At 44.6% G+C, this 15,750-nt stretch overlaps 1 protein-coding gene across 2 annotated transcripts in view; it reads left to right on the forward strand.

Moving 5' to 3' along the window:
- MARCO (macrophage receptor with collagenous structure) overlaps positions 1 to 15,750 on the forward strand; it is a 60,682-nt gene that overhangs the window by 23,397 nt on the left and 21,535 nt on the right. For both annotated transcript variants that reach the window (XM_030917107.1, XM_010362156.1), the window contains exons 2-4: positions 9,734 to 9,835; positions 10,673 to 10,897; positions 12,051 to 12,086. In XM_030917107.1, the coding sequence (XP_030772967.1) occupies positions 9,734 to 9,835; positions 10,673 to 10,897; positions 12,051 to 12,086 (363 nt within the window). The remainder of the gene's footprint in view (positions 1 to 9,733; positions 9,836 to 10,672; positions 10,898 to 12,050; positions 12,087 to 15,750) is intronic.

Genomic DNA, 15,750 nt, shown 5'->3' on the forward strand with positions numbered 1-15,750 from the left:
AATTATTGAGAGTTTTTAGCATAAAGTGCTGTTGAATTTTGTTGAAGGCCTTTTCTGCATGTATTGAGATAATCATGTGGTTTTTGTCTTTGGTTCTGTTTATATGATGGATTGCATTTATTGATTTGTGGATGTTGAACCAGCCTTGCATCCCAGGGATTAAGTCAACTTGATCATGATGGATAAGATTTTTGATGTGCTGCTGGATTCGGTTTGCCAATATTTTATTGAGGATTTTTGCATCAATGTTCATCAGGGATATTGGTCTAAAATTCTCTTTTTTTGTTGTATCTCTGTCAGGCTTTGGTATCAGGATAATGTTGGCCTCATATAATGATTAGGGAGGATTCCCTCTTTTTCTATTGATTGAAATAGTTTCAGAAGTAATGGTACCAGCTCCTCTTTGTACCTCTGGTAGAATTCACCTGTGAATCCGTCTCATCCTGGACTTTTTTTAGTTGGTAGGCTATTAATTATTGCCTCAATTTCAGAACCTGTTATTGGTCTATTCAGGAATTCAACTTCTTCCTGGTTTAGTTTTGGGAGGGTGTATATGTCCAGGAATTTATCCATTTCTTCTAGATATTCTAATTTATTTGCATAGAGGTGTTTATAGTAGTCTTTGATGGTAGTTTGTATTTCTGTGGGATCTGTGGTGATATCCCCTTTATCATTTTTTATTGCATCTATTTGATTCTTCTCTCTTTTCTTTATTAGTCTTGCTAGCAGTCTATCAATTTTGTTGATCTTTTCAAAAAACCAGCTCCTGGATTCACTGATTTTTTTAAGGGATTTTGTGTCTCTATCTCCTTCAGTTCTGCTCTGATCTTAGTTATTTCTTGCCTTCTGCTAGCTTTTGAATGTGTTTGCTCTTGCTTCTCTAGTTCTTTCAATTGTGATGTTAGGGTGTCAATTTTAGATCTTTCCTGCTTTCTCTTGTGGGCATTTAGTGCTATAAATTTCCCTCTACACACTGCTTTAAATGTGTCCCAGAGATTCTGGTATGTTGTATCTTTGTTCTCATTGGTTTCAAAGAACATCTTTATTTCTGCCTTCATTTCATTATGTACCTAGTAGTCATTCAGGAGCAGGTTGTTCAGTTTCCATGTAGTTGAATGGTTTTGATTGAGTTTCTTAGTCCTGAATTCTAGTTTGACTGCATTGTTGTCTGAGAGACAGTTTGTTATAATTTCTGTTCTTTTACATTTGCTGAGTAGTGCTTTACTTCCAACTATGTGGTCAATGTTGGAATAAGTGTGATGTGGTGCTGAGAAGAATGTATATTCTGTTGATTTGGGGTGGAGAGTTCTATAGATGTCTATTAGGTCCGCTTGGTGCAGAGCTGAATTCAATTCCTGGATATTCTTGTTAACTTTCTGTCTTGCTGATCTGTCTAATGTTGACAGTGGGGTGTTAAAGTATCCCATCATTATTGTGTGGGACTCCAAGTCCCTTTGTAGGTCTCTAAGGACTTGCTTTATGAATCTGGGTGCTCCTGTATTGGGTACATATATATCTAGGATAGTTACCTCTTCTTGTTGAATTGATCCCTTTACCATTATGTAATGGCCTTCTTTGTCTCTTTTGATCTTTGTTTGTTTAAAGTCTGTTTTATCAGAGACTAGGATTGCAACCCCTGCTTTTTTTGTTCTCCATTTGCTTGGTAGATCTTCCTCCATCCCTTTATTTTGAGCCTATGTAAGTCTCTGCATGTGAGATGGGTCTCCTGAATACAGTACACTGATGGATCTTGACTCTCTATCAAATTTGCCAGTCTGTGTCTTTTAATTGCAGCATTCAGCCCATTTACATTTAAGGTTAATATTTTTATGTGTGAACTTGATCCTGTCATTATGATGTTAGCTGGTTATTTTGCTTCTTAGTTGATGCAGTTTCTTCTTAGCATCAATGGTCTTTACAATTTAGCATGTTTTTGCAGTGGCTGGTACCAGTTGTTCCTTTCCATGTTTAGTGCTTCCTTCAGGAGCTCTTGTAAAGCAGGCCTGGTGGTGACAAAATCTCTCAGCATTTGTTTGTTTGTAAAGGATTTCATTTCTCCTTCACTTATGAAGCTTAGTTTGGCTAGATATGAAATTCTGGGTTGAAAATTTTTTTCTTTAAGAATGTTCAATATTGGCTCCCACTCTCTTCTGGCTTGTAGAGTTTCTACTGAGAGATCTGCTGTTAGTCTGATGGGCTTCCCTTTGTGGGTAACCCGACCTTTCTCTCTGGCTGCCCTTAACATTTTTTCCTTCATTTCAACTTTGGTGAATCTGACAATTATGTGTCTTGGGGTTGCTCTTCTCGAGGAGTATCTTTCTGGCATTCTTTGTATTTCCTGAATTTGAATATTGGCCTGCCTTGCTAGGTTGGGGAAGTTCTCCTGGATAATGTCCTGAAGAGTGTTTTCCAAGTTGGTTCCATTCTCCCCGTCACTTTCAGGTACACCAATCAGATGTATATTTGGTCTTTTCACATAGTCCCATATTTCTTATTCGTTTCTTTTTACTCTTTTTTCTCTAAACTTCTCTTCTCACTTCATTTCATTCATTTGATCTTCAATCACTGGTACCCGTTCTTCCACTTCATCAGATCAGCTACTGAAGCTTCTGGATGCGTCATGTAGTTCTCATGCTATGGTTTTCTGCTCCATCAGGTCATTTAAGGACTTCTCTACACTGTTTCTTCTAGTTAGCTATTTGTTCAATCTTTTTTCAAAGTTTTTAGCTTCTTTGCAATGGGTTCGAACATCCTCCTTTAGCTCAGAGAAATTTGTTATTACTGATCATCTGAAGCCTTCTTCTCTCAACTCGTCAAAGTCATTCTCTGTCTAGCTTTGTTCCATTGCTGATGAGAAGCTGTGTTCCTTTGGAGGAGAAGAGGTGCTCTGATTCTTAGAATTTTCAGCTTTTCTCCTCTGGTTTCTCCCTATCTTTGTGGTTTTATCTACCTCTGGTCTTTGATGATGGTGATGTACAGATGGGATTTTGGTGTGGATGTCCTTTCTGTTTGTTAATTTTCCTTCTAACAGTCGGGACCCTCAGCTGCAGGTCTGTTGGAGTTTGCTGGAGGTCCACTTCAGACCCTGTTTGCCTGGGTATCACCAGCGGAGGCTGCAGAACAGCAAATATTGCAGAACGGCAAATGTTGCTGCCTGATCCTTCCTCTGGAAGCTTCGTCTCAGAGGGGCACCCAACTGTATGAGGTGTCAGTCAGCCCCTACTGGGGGCTGTTTCCCAGTTAGGCTACTCGGGGGTCAGGGACCCACTTTAGGAGGCAGTATGTCCGTTCTCAGATCTCAAACTCAATACTGGGAGAATCACTAGTCTCTTCAAAGCTGTCAGACTGGGATGTTTAAGTCTACAGAAGTTTCTACTGCCTTTTGTTCAGCTATGCCCTGCCCCCAGAGGTGGAGTCTACAGAGGCAGGCAGGCCTCCTTGAGCTGTGGTGGGCTCCACCCAGTTCGAGATTCCTGGCCACTTTGTTTACCTACTCAAGCTTCAGCAATGGCAGACACCCCTCCCCCAACCTCGCTGCCACCTTGCAGTTCGATCTCAGACTGCTGTGCTAGCAGTGAGTGAGGCTCCGTGGGCGTGGGACCCTCCAAGCCAGTCGTGGAATATAATCTCCCGGCGTGCTGTTTGCTAAGGCCATTGGAAAAGCACAGTGTAATCGGGTGGGAGTGTCCCGATTTTCCAGGTACCATCTGTCACAGCTTTCCTTTACTAGGAAAGGGAATTCCCTGACCCCTTGCCCTTCCTGGGTGAGGCGATGCCCTGCCCTGCTCCGTGGGCTGCACCCACTGTCTGACAAGCCCCAGTGAGATGAATCCAGTACCTCAGTTGGAAATGCAGAAATCACCTGTCTTCTGCATCGCTCATGCTGGGAGCTGCAGACTGGCGCTGTTCCTATTCGGCCATCTTGGAACCTCTCCAAAACTTCATTTCTAGTTTTAAATTCTTTTTTTGAGACTTTCTTAATGACCCATGCATTTTATAGAAGTCCTTTTTTAAATGTTCCCAATGCTTGGAGATTTTCCTGTTGCCTATCGGTTGTTGATTTTTATTTTTATTGCATTATTGCCAAATAACATATTCTGTATGATTTTTTTTTTCATTTTCTTGAAATTTGTTTTATGACCTAGGATATGGTCTATTTTGGTGAATGTCCCATGTGTCCTTGAAAAGGATGTACATTCTGCTGTTGCTACCTGGAGTATTCTGTGTGTTCATTAGATACTATCAGTCAGTCGTGGTACTGTTTAGTTCTTCCATAACTTTGCAGAGTTTCTATCAATTTCTGAAAGTGGGTGTTAAAGTCTCAATTATAATTGTGTATTTTCTATTTCTTTTTTCAGTTAAATCAGTTTTTGCTTCATGTATTTGGAAGTTCTATTGTTTGATTTCTTATTTATAGCACATAGTTGGATTATGTTTTTAAATATAGTTTGGCAATATCTGTCCTCTGATTTAGACCATTTATACCAAAAGTAATTATTGATATGTCAGGGCTTAAACTGGCCATCTTATTGAGTGTTATTTTTTCTTTGTTTCCCATTCATATATTTTTCTTTTCTTGCCTTCCTGTGGATTATTTGAACAAGTTTTAGAATTCCATTTTGATTTATTTATAGTGTTTTTTATTGAATAGTTTTCTTAATGGTTTCTCTACTTATTGCAATATATATATATATACAGAACTTATCACAGCCTGACTATTGCAGTATATATACAGAACATATCAACATTTTACCATTTTGAGTCAAGTGTAGAAATCTTACTTTCATTTATTTTATTTAGCCTTCTCCACTTTTTAAATGTAATTGTCATATTTCCATTACATTCACTGAATACCACATCAGATGGTATAATTTTTGTGTTAAAAATCTAATGTGATTGTTAAAACTTATGAGGAGAAGGATGGTGTAGTATATACCCCTATTTTTACTCATTCTATTATTGTCTTTCTTTTTTGAAATTCTAGTCTGCTACATCATTTCCTTTCTGTTAGGGGAACTTCCTCTAATCATTCTTTAAAGTTAGTTCTCCCACAAAAGGTTCTCTTCATTTCTCTTCCTCTGAGAGTGTCTTTATTTCTTGTCCATTCCTGAAGCGTATTTTTATTGGCAATAGAATTCCTGGTTGACAATTCTTTTTTTTCAGAACACAAAATAAGCTGCACCTCTTACGTCTGGTCTCCATAGTTTCTGATGAGAAATTTTCTGTCGTTCAAATTGGTACTCCTGGCCAGGCACCATGGCTCATGCCTGTAATCCCAGCATTTTAGGAGGTTGAGGCAGGCAGATCTCTTGAGGTCAGGAATTTGAGACCAGCCTGGACATCAAAGTGAAACCCCATCTCTACTAAAAATATAAAAATTAGCCAAACGTGGTGGTGTGCACCTGTAATCACAACTACTTGGGAGGCTGAGGCACTAGAATCATTTGAACCTGGGAGATGGAAGTTGAAGTGAGCAGACTTCATGCCACTGTACTCCAACCTTGGTGACAGAGTGAGACATCATCTCAAAAAAAAAAAAAAGGTATTCCTTTATAAGTAATGTACCATTTGTCTCTGGCTGCTTTCTAGATTTTTCTTTTTCTTTAGATGTTTAATTTTCTCTGCCTTTCTATGTTTTCAATTTTTTAATTATGATGTGTCTTGATATGGATTTCTTTGAGTTTGTCATGTTTGGGATTTTTACAGTTTCTTTAATCTGTAGGTTTAGATCTTCCACAAAATTTGGGAAATTTTTAGCCATTATTTGCTTAAATATTTTTAAAGCCTCACACTTTTTCTAGGAATTAAATGATATGAATTGTAGGTGTTTTGTTACTGGCTCACAGGTCTCTGAGGCTCTGTTCATGTTTTTTTTGTTTGTTTGTTTTCCTAGCTGACTTTCTCTGTTTTTCAGATGTGTAATTTCTATTGTTCTATCGTTGAGTCCACTGATTCTTTCCTCTGTCACATATATTACACTATTCAGCTCATCTACTGAGTCTTTTTTCTTTAATTGGTATTTTTTAGTTCAATAGTTTCCATTCAGTTCTTTTTTTATATGTTATAGTTTTTTGGTGAGCTTTTAAAAAATTTGTTTCAAGAATAGTTTTAATTGCTCACTAAGCCATTTTGTTACAGCTGCTTTAAAATTCCTGTGGAATAGTTTTAACATCTGTGTCATCTCAATGCTGGTATCTTGATTGTCTCCTCTCATGTGAGTTGTGATTTTCTCTATTCTTGGTATGATGGGTGATTTTCCATTATATAATAGATGTTTTGTATAGTATGTTGGGAGATTCTGGGTCCTACTTAAAACTTCTATTTTAGTAGACAGTCACATAGTCACACAGTTTAGGTTTATTAGGTAGGTTCTGGCTGACTTGTGTGGGCTACGGTACAATGACAATTTAATTTTCAGAGCCCTGTCAGTGTTAGTATGGTCCACTTTGTTTATCTGGTGCCATCAGTGTTCTTGCTGGTCCCCGCTGGTCTTTCCTGAAGGGCAGAAGGCACGTTCCAGTACTGCCTGGTGCTATCAGGTAGGAAGTGAGATACATCAGGCCCAAAGGGAAGACATCACTGCTCTGGGTCTGCTCACCAGGCAGCCCATTGCTAGGGTAGAGTGGGGACTCCTGCTCAATGTCCACTAGTGTTATAGTATGGGAGGAGGACACTCTACCAGCACTACCTGCTACCCCAGGAGGTGGCAGACCTGGAAAGACTTGTGTGCAGCCTTTTTTTCTTCATTGGGATCTTTTACAGACTTGAAACATTATTTTTATTTCCCTCTGGAGCCACTTTTTCACTGTGGGTCAGACAACAGAGCTGTCAAATCTGAAACCTGCTTGCCTAAAATCCTTGCCCATACTCACCAAGGTTCACTCCAGGGAAGGCCATTCTTATTTACTCGAGGCTGTTTTTATCCTCTCATGTCAAGCAGCTCTTCGTCTTTGGTCAAACCTGATCCAGAATAGATGTTTTCTTTATAGTTTCTTCTACCCTCTAAGAGATGAAACGAACAGTGTAGAGGCTAAAGACTTCATCAGACTCGCCATTTTGTACAGAGTGAGTTAGATAGGCCTACAGGCTCAACATTCCCAGTTTCTAAAATACTTTGCCTCTATGCCAGGTGGTAGCTCTGAATTTAAAAAGCATTCTGGGCCTGGATAGCTATCCATGAACTACTGTCGCAGCATTACCATACCTCATTTTTTCTCATTGTATCCTTACTCACATGCCTTCCACCATGCTCTGACCATATGGTTTTAAAATATCTGTATTTTTCATGCTTGCTTCAACCTCCGACATCTGTATTACCTGTGTCTCTGAAGCACAGTTTACCTTTCCACTCCCATGGTGTTATGTTTCATAAAATTTAGCGCTGTCCAAAAACAGTGCTGTCCATGACACTGTATTTGCCAATTTGCCATCCACCACCTTGTGTTAAATGTGAGGCTCCCTTCGTGTGTTACTCATCTTCATCATGATGGTTGCATGAATACTCGAGGCCCTGAGTTGCATTCCTGATGCTCTTTCAACACTTCTAAACTCTGCACGTGTTCAGCACCCAAACCTCTGCAGCCACTCATTCATTCATCTATTCAGTCATTGTCCTCCCAGCATATTGTGTGCCAGATACCATATTGGTGCTGGAATACAGCTCAAAGAGCTTCCAGGCCATTTGGAGAGACAGAGATATAAACATACACAATTCAGGGTGATCAGTGCTATGGAAGAGAGAAACAGAGTGATGTGGGAGAGCTAAGTGGGGTTCCACCCAGCCCAGAAGAACCAGAGAAGGTGTCCTGAAACAGGAAGGGCTCTCTGAACTTCCAAAGGATGAGCAGAAATTAGTCTTGTGAAATGGAAGGAGGAGAGCCAGTATTCAGGGGACATACATTGCCCCAAGTCAGAAAAGTGCCACCATTTGTCATCTGGCCTGGCCATTAGTCAGGACCCACGTGGTGGTGTGACATGGAAGTGCAGCCACAGGAGAGCTGGCCAGAGGGGCTTCAGGTCCCAGGTCATGAGCAGTGAGCCCCCACTGACGGGCTGACAGCAGAGAATGACTTGGCCAGGTTATGTGTTGTGGGGCTTACTCAGGCTGCTGTGTGAGCCTGGATTCTGGGGGGCAGGGTGCAGAGGAGACGGGGTACTTCATACTAAACTGAGTATAATCGAGTACCGCTAGCTAAAGAACCAACCCACCAACAAAACCACTCCTCTCTGTGCTGCCAGAGATACCTCTAGATCATTGTTCATCTGGGCAATTCTCAAGCAGGGCTTCCTGCTGTTCAGGGGTTGGAAGGAATATCAGCAGGGTAAACACAAGAGCTGCAGGTGATAGGAGAAGATCTGGGGTTTAAGTGCATCTGTCACAATAGTTAAAACCCACCTGTCCCTATCACAGAAGCAAATATGGTTGGGCACACATCCCCTTGGGCTGCTTAATTATAATCTCTTTCCCTTTCAGATGTGCCCTTGGAGCTCATTTCAACTGGATCTTTCCTAGAGGCAGTGGTCTGTGCAGGCTAGTGAGGCAAGCTCAGGCCTTTGGGTCACATGCCTGCTGTGTCACCTGCCACCTTAACTTTTTAACCCCAGCTCTCTCCTCTGTAAAGGAGCGTAACCATGCCTACCTTGCAGGGTTGCTGCAATGGTTAGAGATGATGTTGGTAAATGCCTGGTGTGGAATAGGTGCTCATTTAATGTGAGTGGTAGGAGCTGCAGGGCCTTCTGCATCTGGGGCCCTCCCTTTAATACACCTAAACAAGACAGAGTAACAACTGACGAAAGGCTAGAGTCAGGACTTCCAGGCAAGAATTATTACAACCTCCTTTGTAACGTCACAAACTGGAAACAGCTCATCAAAAGGGAAATGTTAGCACAAAGTGTGGCTTTTGTCTCTAAGACATATTAGGCAGCTAATCTCTCTCTACAAAGAAAACTAGGAAAATGTCCATGAAAGTCTTTCATTGTGAAAAGCAATGTGTGGTATTTTATGTTCTATGATAGCGTTTGTAAGATTAAAAGAGAAAAAGGCTGTCTCAGACTATATGGGTTTGTAGGATTTCTGAGCAGGATGGATGGGAGGAAGACCATACCCCAGAGTGCTAATAGAGCTTATCTCATTGGGTTAGGACCTTAGGGTGTTGAGGGATGATTATTAACCCTTGTCATGCCCTGTACATTATTTGATAAAATATATCAAGCATGTTTTGCTTTTATAATTTACAAATCTTAAGAAAAAACAAAAAGACCTAGACATGAATTCCAGATCTGCTTCTTATATCCTAATAAGTTATTTAATTTCTCCAAGCCTCACTACTTGTTTGCTAAGTGGGAACAACCCTCCTCCTCCCAGAGTTTTGAAATTTAAACACATTAATTCATAATTTATTCCACAAATATAGATTGAGAACCCAGCAGGGCCAGGCACCATGCTGGGGCTTCAGTGGTGAACAAGGTTGATAAAACACCTTTTCCAGCAAATGATATATGGCACAGATGTTTGTTTGCCCAGCCACACAGATGAGTGACCAACAGTGGCAATTTTTTCTTTGTGGCAAGAAGGAGGATCGGGGGATGATTCGGGGCTCATGAGCTTTTGGCGTCTTTCCTAGCTGACCTCACAGGGTGCCCCCTGCTCACATGGAGTAGGGCCTAAAGCAGGCGGGGACTCCCTGTGCTGTGCTCTCTGCAGCAGCTACCTTCTGCCTGGCTTGTGTTTCAGATCCAAAGCCCAAGAGGAGAAATGGGGTGAACTTATCCCTGGCTGTGGTGGTCATCTACCTGATCCTGCTCACCGCTGGTGCTGGGCTGCTAGTGGTCCAAGGTAAAGCAGGCTTGGTCCTGTGTAGTCCCTCCTGGGAGAGAGAGGTGACCCAGCTGGGTTCCTCAGGTTGAGTGGAGAGCCTTGAGCCATTGCTCCCATCTGCTGGGAGAGAGTCTCAGTCCCTGGCAGCCACAGTGATGAGAGAAGCGAAGAAGGCAGTGTATGTTGTGTGTATGCGTGCATGAGAGAAGGAGAGAGAAACATCGAGAATGCACTTGGGAGCCTATGTGTCTAAGCAGTGAAAGACACAATAATTTCACACAGGGTATGCCACACATGTATGACATCTAAGACTCCCACCTCTGAGTGGGAAGCGCTTTGCTGATCCAAGTGTCCATTTGAACACGATTTTACTTTTGAAGTAATTCGCAATCTAAAGGTTAGAATCATGAAGTAATTCCATGAGCAGACACTGAAGTCACTCAAGAATGCTGAATGCAAAGTTGTCATAAACACATCATGTGTATATTAAGATCACACACGAATGCTGCTTGCACATATTTAGGTCAGACCAACATGTTAGCTGTCATGCATCCACACCCAGAGCATGCAGGAAGGTCTTAACTGCCTGCAGGTTGGAGATTGATTATGGATGCAGTAGGCACAGCTTTAGGCCATGCAGAAATGTTTTGTGGTTGTGCAATATCATGCCTGAGTGTGGAGCACACATGGTCAAGATGTAGAAAAGGCTCTGTGCTCACGCTGGGTCCTGACAGCACGTGGAATTTGTGTTTACAAATTCAGGGCCCGTAGAAGTTATGCACACATGACACAAGAATGTCAGGGATATGCTCAAATGACTCAGTCCCTAAAAGAATGCTGTGGGGTGGGGCCCAGTTCTGAATCTGCAGGAGCGGCTCCAGGTCCTGGAGATGTATCTCCTCAATGACACTCTGTCGGCTGAGGACAGCCTGCCCTTCTCCTTGCTGCGGTCAACACACTCTGGAGAACACCTGGCTCAGGGTGCATCGAGGCTGCAAGTCCTGCAGTCCCAACTCACCTGGGTCCGTGTCAGCCACGAGCACTTGCTGCAGCGCGTAGACAACTTCACTCAGAACCCAGGTTTGGCCTCCTCCCCTCTGGGTTGGGACTTCTCAACAGAGGTCTGGGAGACAGCCGGATCAGGAACCAGGAAATTAAGGGCTCTGTCTAAGCAAAGTGTGACCTCCAAGAGCCAGGGACTTAGAACAACAAACTCAATGCCAAGTCTGAACCCAGAGTCCCCAGATGGATCCAGAATGTCTGGGAGGGAGGGTAAAACACAGAGCTTAGGGTGGTTCTCTGGACCACTCTTCCACAGCTGACTTACATTGACATGAGGTTGGGGAGAGAGCAACTCAAGGCACCAAACTAGTTCAGACAATATGGGGACTTTGGAGGGAGGAGGACAACCGGACCTGCTGGGGGAAACACAGTGACTTGGGTGGTAGGACTGCAGGCTGGGGAAAACTGAGCCAAGGGTGAAAACCCCGGGAGTGCCCCTTCCCTCACTGCTTTCACGGCCTTGCGGCTTCACCCTCTCCTCTCTCAGGCTGCCCCAAAACGGGAAGAGCCTCGCCCTCAGACAGTTTGGGCAAAACCAGCTGCTAGGTGTGGCCCCACTGTTGTAGGGTTTACCCTGTGACACAGAGCTTCGGCCCCAGCAGGGTTCCTTGTTCTGGGCCCCGTGTGAGCTGAGGCTTAGGAGGGTGATCCCATGGCTGGGTCCTGTGACCAAAGGGTACACCCAGCACAGACCCAGGAGGCAAATCCCTCCAGAGGAGCCTCCCCGGGAGCAAAGATGAAGGCTGAGTGGGGATGTGAAGAGGGGTAATAGCTGTGGGCATATGGATGGAGTCCAGGTTCAGACACTCAGACACCGTGGGAGTGTCCCTTCCTTGAAATGTGAAGGAGCTCATTTTGACCAACACGAAGGGGTTCTACCTCCTCAGGCTGGTTTGAAGCAACCTCCTTTCCCCACCTCCAAGGCTCCCAGGGATCTACAGGTCTCAGGGTGCAGTCCGCTAGTTACAGCTTAGCATCTGGCTCTTTCCAAGGACTCTTTCCCAAAAAACAGCCAGGTGTTTGGCTCCTGTTGTCCAAACCCCCACAGCCTAATGGGAGTCTCACATGGGAGGGCTTACCCTCCCACTAAAGAGCCTGGGCACTTCTCAGTTGGGGCTAGGGCCAAGGGTGCTACACAGCTCAGCTGTAGCTCACTCTCCTTCCCTTGCAGGGATGTTTGGAATCAAAGGTGAACAAGGCCCTCCAGGTAAGTTCATTTCCACTGACACCCACACTGCTCTTTCCACAAAACCTCCCCAGAAGGTCCCCTTGGCCTGTGCCATTCTCAGTCGGGACATCTGACCCCAGCTTACCTTCCCCTGTCCCCACAGCCTCCTTTGTCTTCAGTTGAGTCTCCTCTCTGTTCCTGGACCTTAATTGGACTCCCAGCCTCTGGGCTATCATCCCCCTCCTTACTTAAAGTGGCTTCCTCTCTCCACTCCACCCTTCCAAATCTAGCTACCTTCCCAGGCTGGACCAGGCAGCATTCCAGCTGCCAGGGCAGCCTCTCTCCTGGTCTCCCATAAGCACTCCTTCCAGGTGACTCTTACCTACCACATATATAGCACTTCCCACCAGAGGTGCTGTGCTCATTTCCATGGTGTCTGACTCCTCTCTCCTACAGAGCAGTAACGATCGGAGGCAGGTGTCATGGAGGCACAGGCTGTGCAGTTAGGCCGACTTGAGTTCTAATCCTGGGTCTGGGGCTTACTGGCTGTGTGACTCTGGGTCGGTTGCTTAAGTTTTCTGGAGCCTCAGCCACTCACCTGTGTAGGAAGCAGTGGAGGTAATCTGACTCACCTCACGGAGTTGCTGTAGGACTCAAGTGAGATGCTGTGCAAAAGCTGTCTGACAATGGCATGTGCTCTCTGAGGACAAGGCTATGGCTTGTTTGCCTTTTCTTCCCTCCTCAACCCACATGTGTTGTGTTGCACACACGCTTCACTTCACACAGCCCTGTTCCATTTCATCAGCTGAGTGGTTGAAATTTCCACCTGAGGATAAATATACATGCCATTTTCAGAACAGAATCCTTTGGTCCCATAATATTTCAAGGACGGCCCAGATCACACTATTGACCGGGGAGGGTTTTGAGGCAGCCTTGCATAATGATGGAAGCAGGGACTGGGGAGACCTACAGAAAATCCTGGATCTGCCCCTGTAAACTAGGTGGCCTTGAGCAAATCACCTAACGTTTCTGAGCTCTATATCCTCCCCTATAAGATGGAGATAATGGTAGGACCTCCTAGGATTAGTGTCAGGATAAAACAATAAATGTAAACCTCTTAGTCGAGTGTCCAGCAGAGAGCAAGTACTCAATGATGTTCTTGTCTTCGTCATTATTATGACTATTATTTGCTCTTGTTATTATGGTTGTTATTCTGTTATTCTTGAGAAGACTAAATGCTAATGCTAGGAGAGCCTCCAGCCTGATGAATGCTGGCTCCTCTCCTTCAAGGAGGGGCAGTTTCAACAATTTCAATTGCTTTTGTGGACAGAATCAATGCTTAAACTTCTCAATCCATTGGGTTCAGTACAACCTTCAAAATCTGCCTGTCACCCACCCTAGGCACAGTGCTGCCCACCTCAACCCAGAGCACAGAACATGGGCTCCCTCTGGCTCTCTCTTTCTCTGTAGGAATATAGATGTGCGTACATAGAGAAAAACTCCAACTGTCTCTCTTCATGTCTCCCTCTCTCTCTCTCTCTGAATATAGATGTGTGTACACAGAGAAAATCTCCAACTCTGTCTCTCCATGTCTCTCTCTCTCTGTGTATGAATATAGATGTATGCACACAAAGAAAACCTCCAACTCTCTCCATGTCTCTCTCTCTGTCTCTCTCTTTCTGAATATAGATATATGTACATAGAGAAAAATCTCCAGCTCTCTCTCCATGTCTCCCTCTCTCTCTCTCTCTGAATATAGATGTGTGTACACAGAGAAAATCTCCAACTCTGTCTCTCCCTCTCTCGCTCTCTGTATGAATATAGATGTGTGTACATAAAGAAAACCTCCAACTCTCTCTCTCCATGTCTCTCTCTCTGTCTCTCTCTCTTTCTGAATATAGATATATGTACATAGAGAAAAATCTCCAACTCTCTCTCTCCATGTCTCCCTCTCTGTCTCTCTCTCTTTCTGAATATAGATATATGTACATAGAGAAAAATCTCCAGCTCTCTCTCCATGTCTCCCTCTCTGTCTCTCTCTCTCTTTCTGAATATAGATATATGTACGTAGAGAAAAATCTCCAGCTCTCTCTCCATGTCTCCCTCTCTCTCTCTGAATATACATGTATGTACATAGAGAAAAATCTCCAACTCTGTCTGTCTCTCTGAATATACATGTATACACATAGAGAAAATCTCCAACTGTCTCTCTCCATGTCTTTCTCAGTCTCTCTCTGCCTCTGACTTCTGTCTGTCTCTCTCTTCCCATTCTTTCTTTTTGTGCCCAGAAACCAGAGACAGGAAACTTCTTCCAGCAGCTGGGGCTATAGAGTTCTCGGCTCCTCCTCAGGCACTACGTGCCTCTCCAGATTCCCTGCCCATCGCCCTTTCCCACCCAGGGAGGCTGTGTTCTCTCCCCTTCCCCATGGCTTGCCTTGCCTGACAGGGCTCCCGGTTGGTTTCTTGGCTGAAAAGGCCCCAGTGACAAATAAGTGGGCAGGGGAGGAGGGCTGGGTGTGGAACCCAGAAGTCATGGTCTCGCTGGAGGCAGCCTGCCTGTGGAACTGCCTTCCCACGCAGGCTGCCTGGAACACAGTCAGGGGAACTGCTCCTCAGCCAAGCTTCAGGAAGAGGATTGCAAAACCCACCTGTCTCTCTGTTTCTCTCCCCTATCAATCCTGGACTTCTTTGCTTCCTCCCAACAAATATCTATTGAAAGTTCCATGAGGATGAGAAGTCGCCATAGGCATTGGGGATCCAGACATGAAGAAGACAGACAAGGCCCTGCCCTCGTGAGCCTTCCTGTTTAGGAGGCAACCAATTTGGAGCCTGATGCAGTCACAGCCCTGGCCACTGCTCTGAAAGGATGGGGCAGTTCCCTGGGTAAGAAGGCAGAGAGCTAGCCTGAGCTGCCTGCAGGCAAGGCAGAGAGAGCTATGTGTGCAAAGGCCCTTGGATCAGGACGGAGCTTAGTGAGTCAAAGACCACAGAGAAAGAAAGTTCATGTGTCTGAAGCACAAGAGCAATGGGATGGTGCAGGGAGATGAGCCTACGGAGGGGCAGGGATGAGGTAGGCCCTGAGGGTGCCCCTAGATAAGCACAAGCACTTTGCTATAGGGTTTGTTGACTGATCACACTAACCCCAAGCAACTGTTGGGGTTCAGAGGCACATGGACTCACTCAAGATGATGCAGGCAGGTTTGGAGAAGCTGAATTAGAGTCCTGAGCCTGAGCCTTATCCCTATCCCTGCCCCCAGGGGACAAGGCCACCACAGTGGAGCCGGAACAGCTTGCACTGCTCTTCCTGAGAAGGGATGGTAGAGGTTCTGACACTAATGGGAACAGGATCCTAGGAGCTTACCCTGAAAATCCCCTTCTAGCCTGGGAGTAATGGGGCACTTTCCCTCAGAAGTGCCAGAGGCAGAAACCTCCAGCTTTGATCACCCAGGAGGAGGGACAGCTCTGCAGAGGAGGGGTCTTATCTCTGGCATCGTGGGGTCTCTGAGGTTCTTGTCCCTTCCCTTTGGCCAACAGTAAGAGCCCATTTCACTGGGTTTCTTCCATGCGCCATGGCCTCTGCAGTCCTCCCGAAGACCCTGTAGGGTGGATGTGCTATTCTCATGTACAGAACAAGAAACCAACCAGGGCTAGGCCAAGTGAAGACCCCTATCCAGGTCACGCCGCTCATCAGTGGAAGCAGATG

This window comes from Rhinopithecus roxellana, chromosome 14 (genome assembly GCF_007565055.1).
Source record: "Rhinopithecus roxellana isolate Shanxi Qingling chromosome 14, ASM756505v1, whole genome shotgun sequence".
Lineage (NCBI taxonomy): Eukaryota > Metazoa > Chordata > Mammalia > Primates > Cercopithecidae > Rhinopithecus > Rhinopithecus roxellana.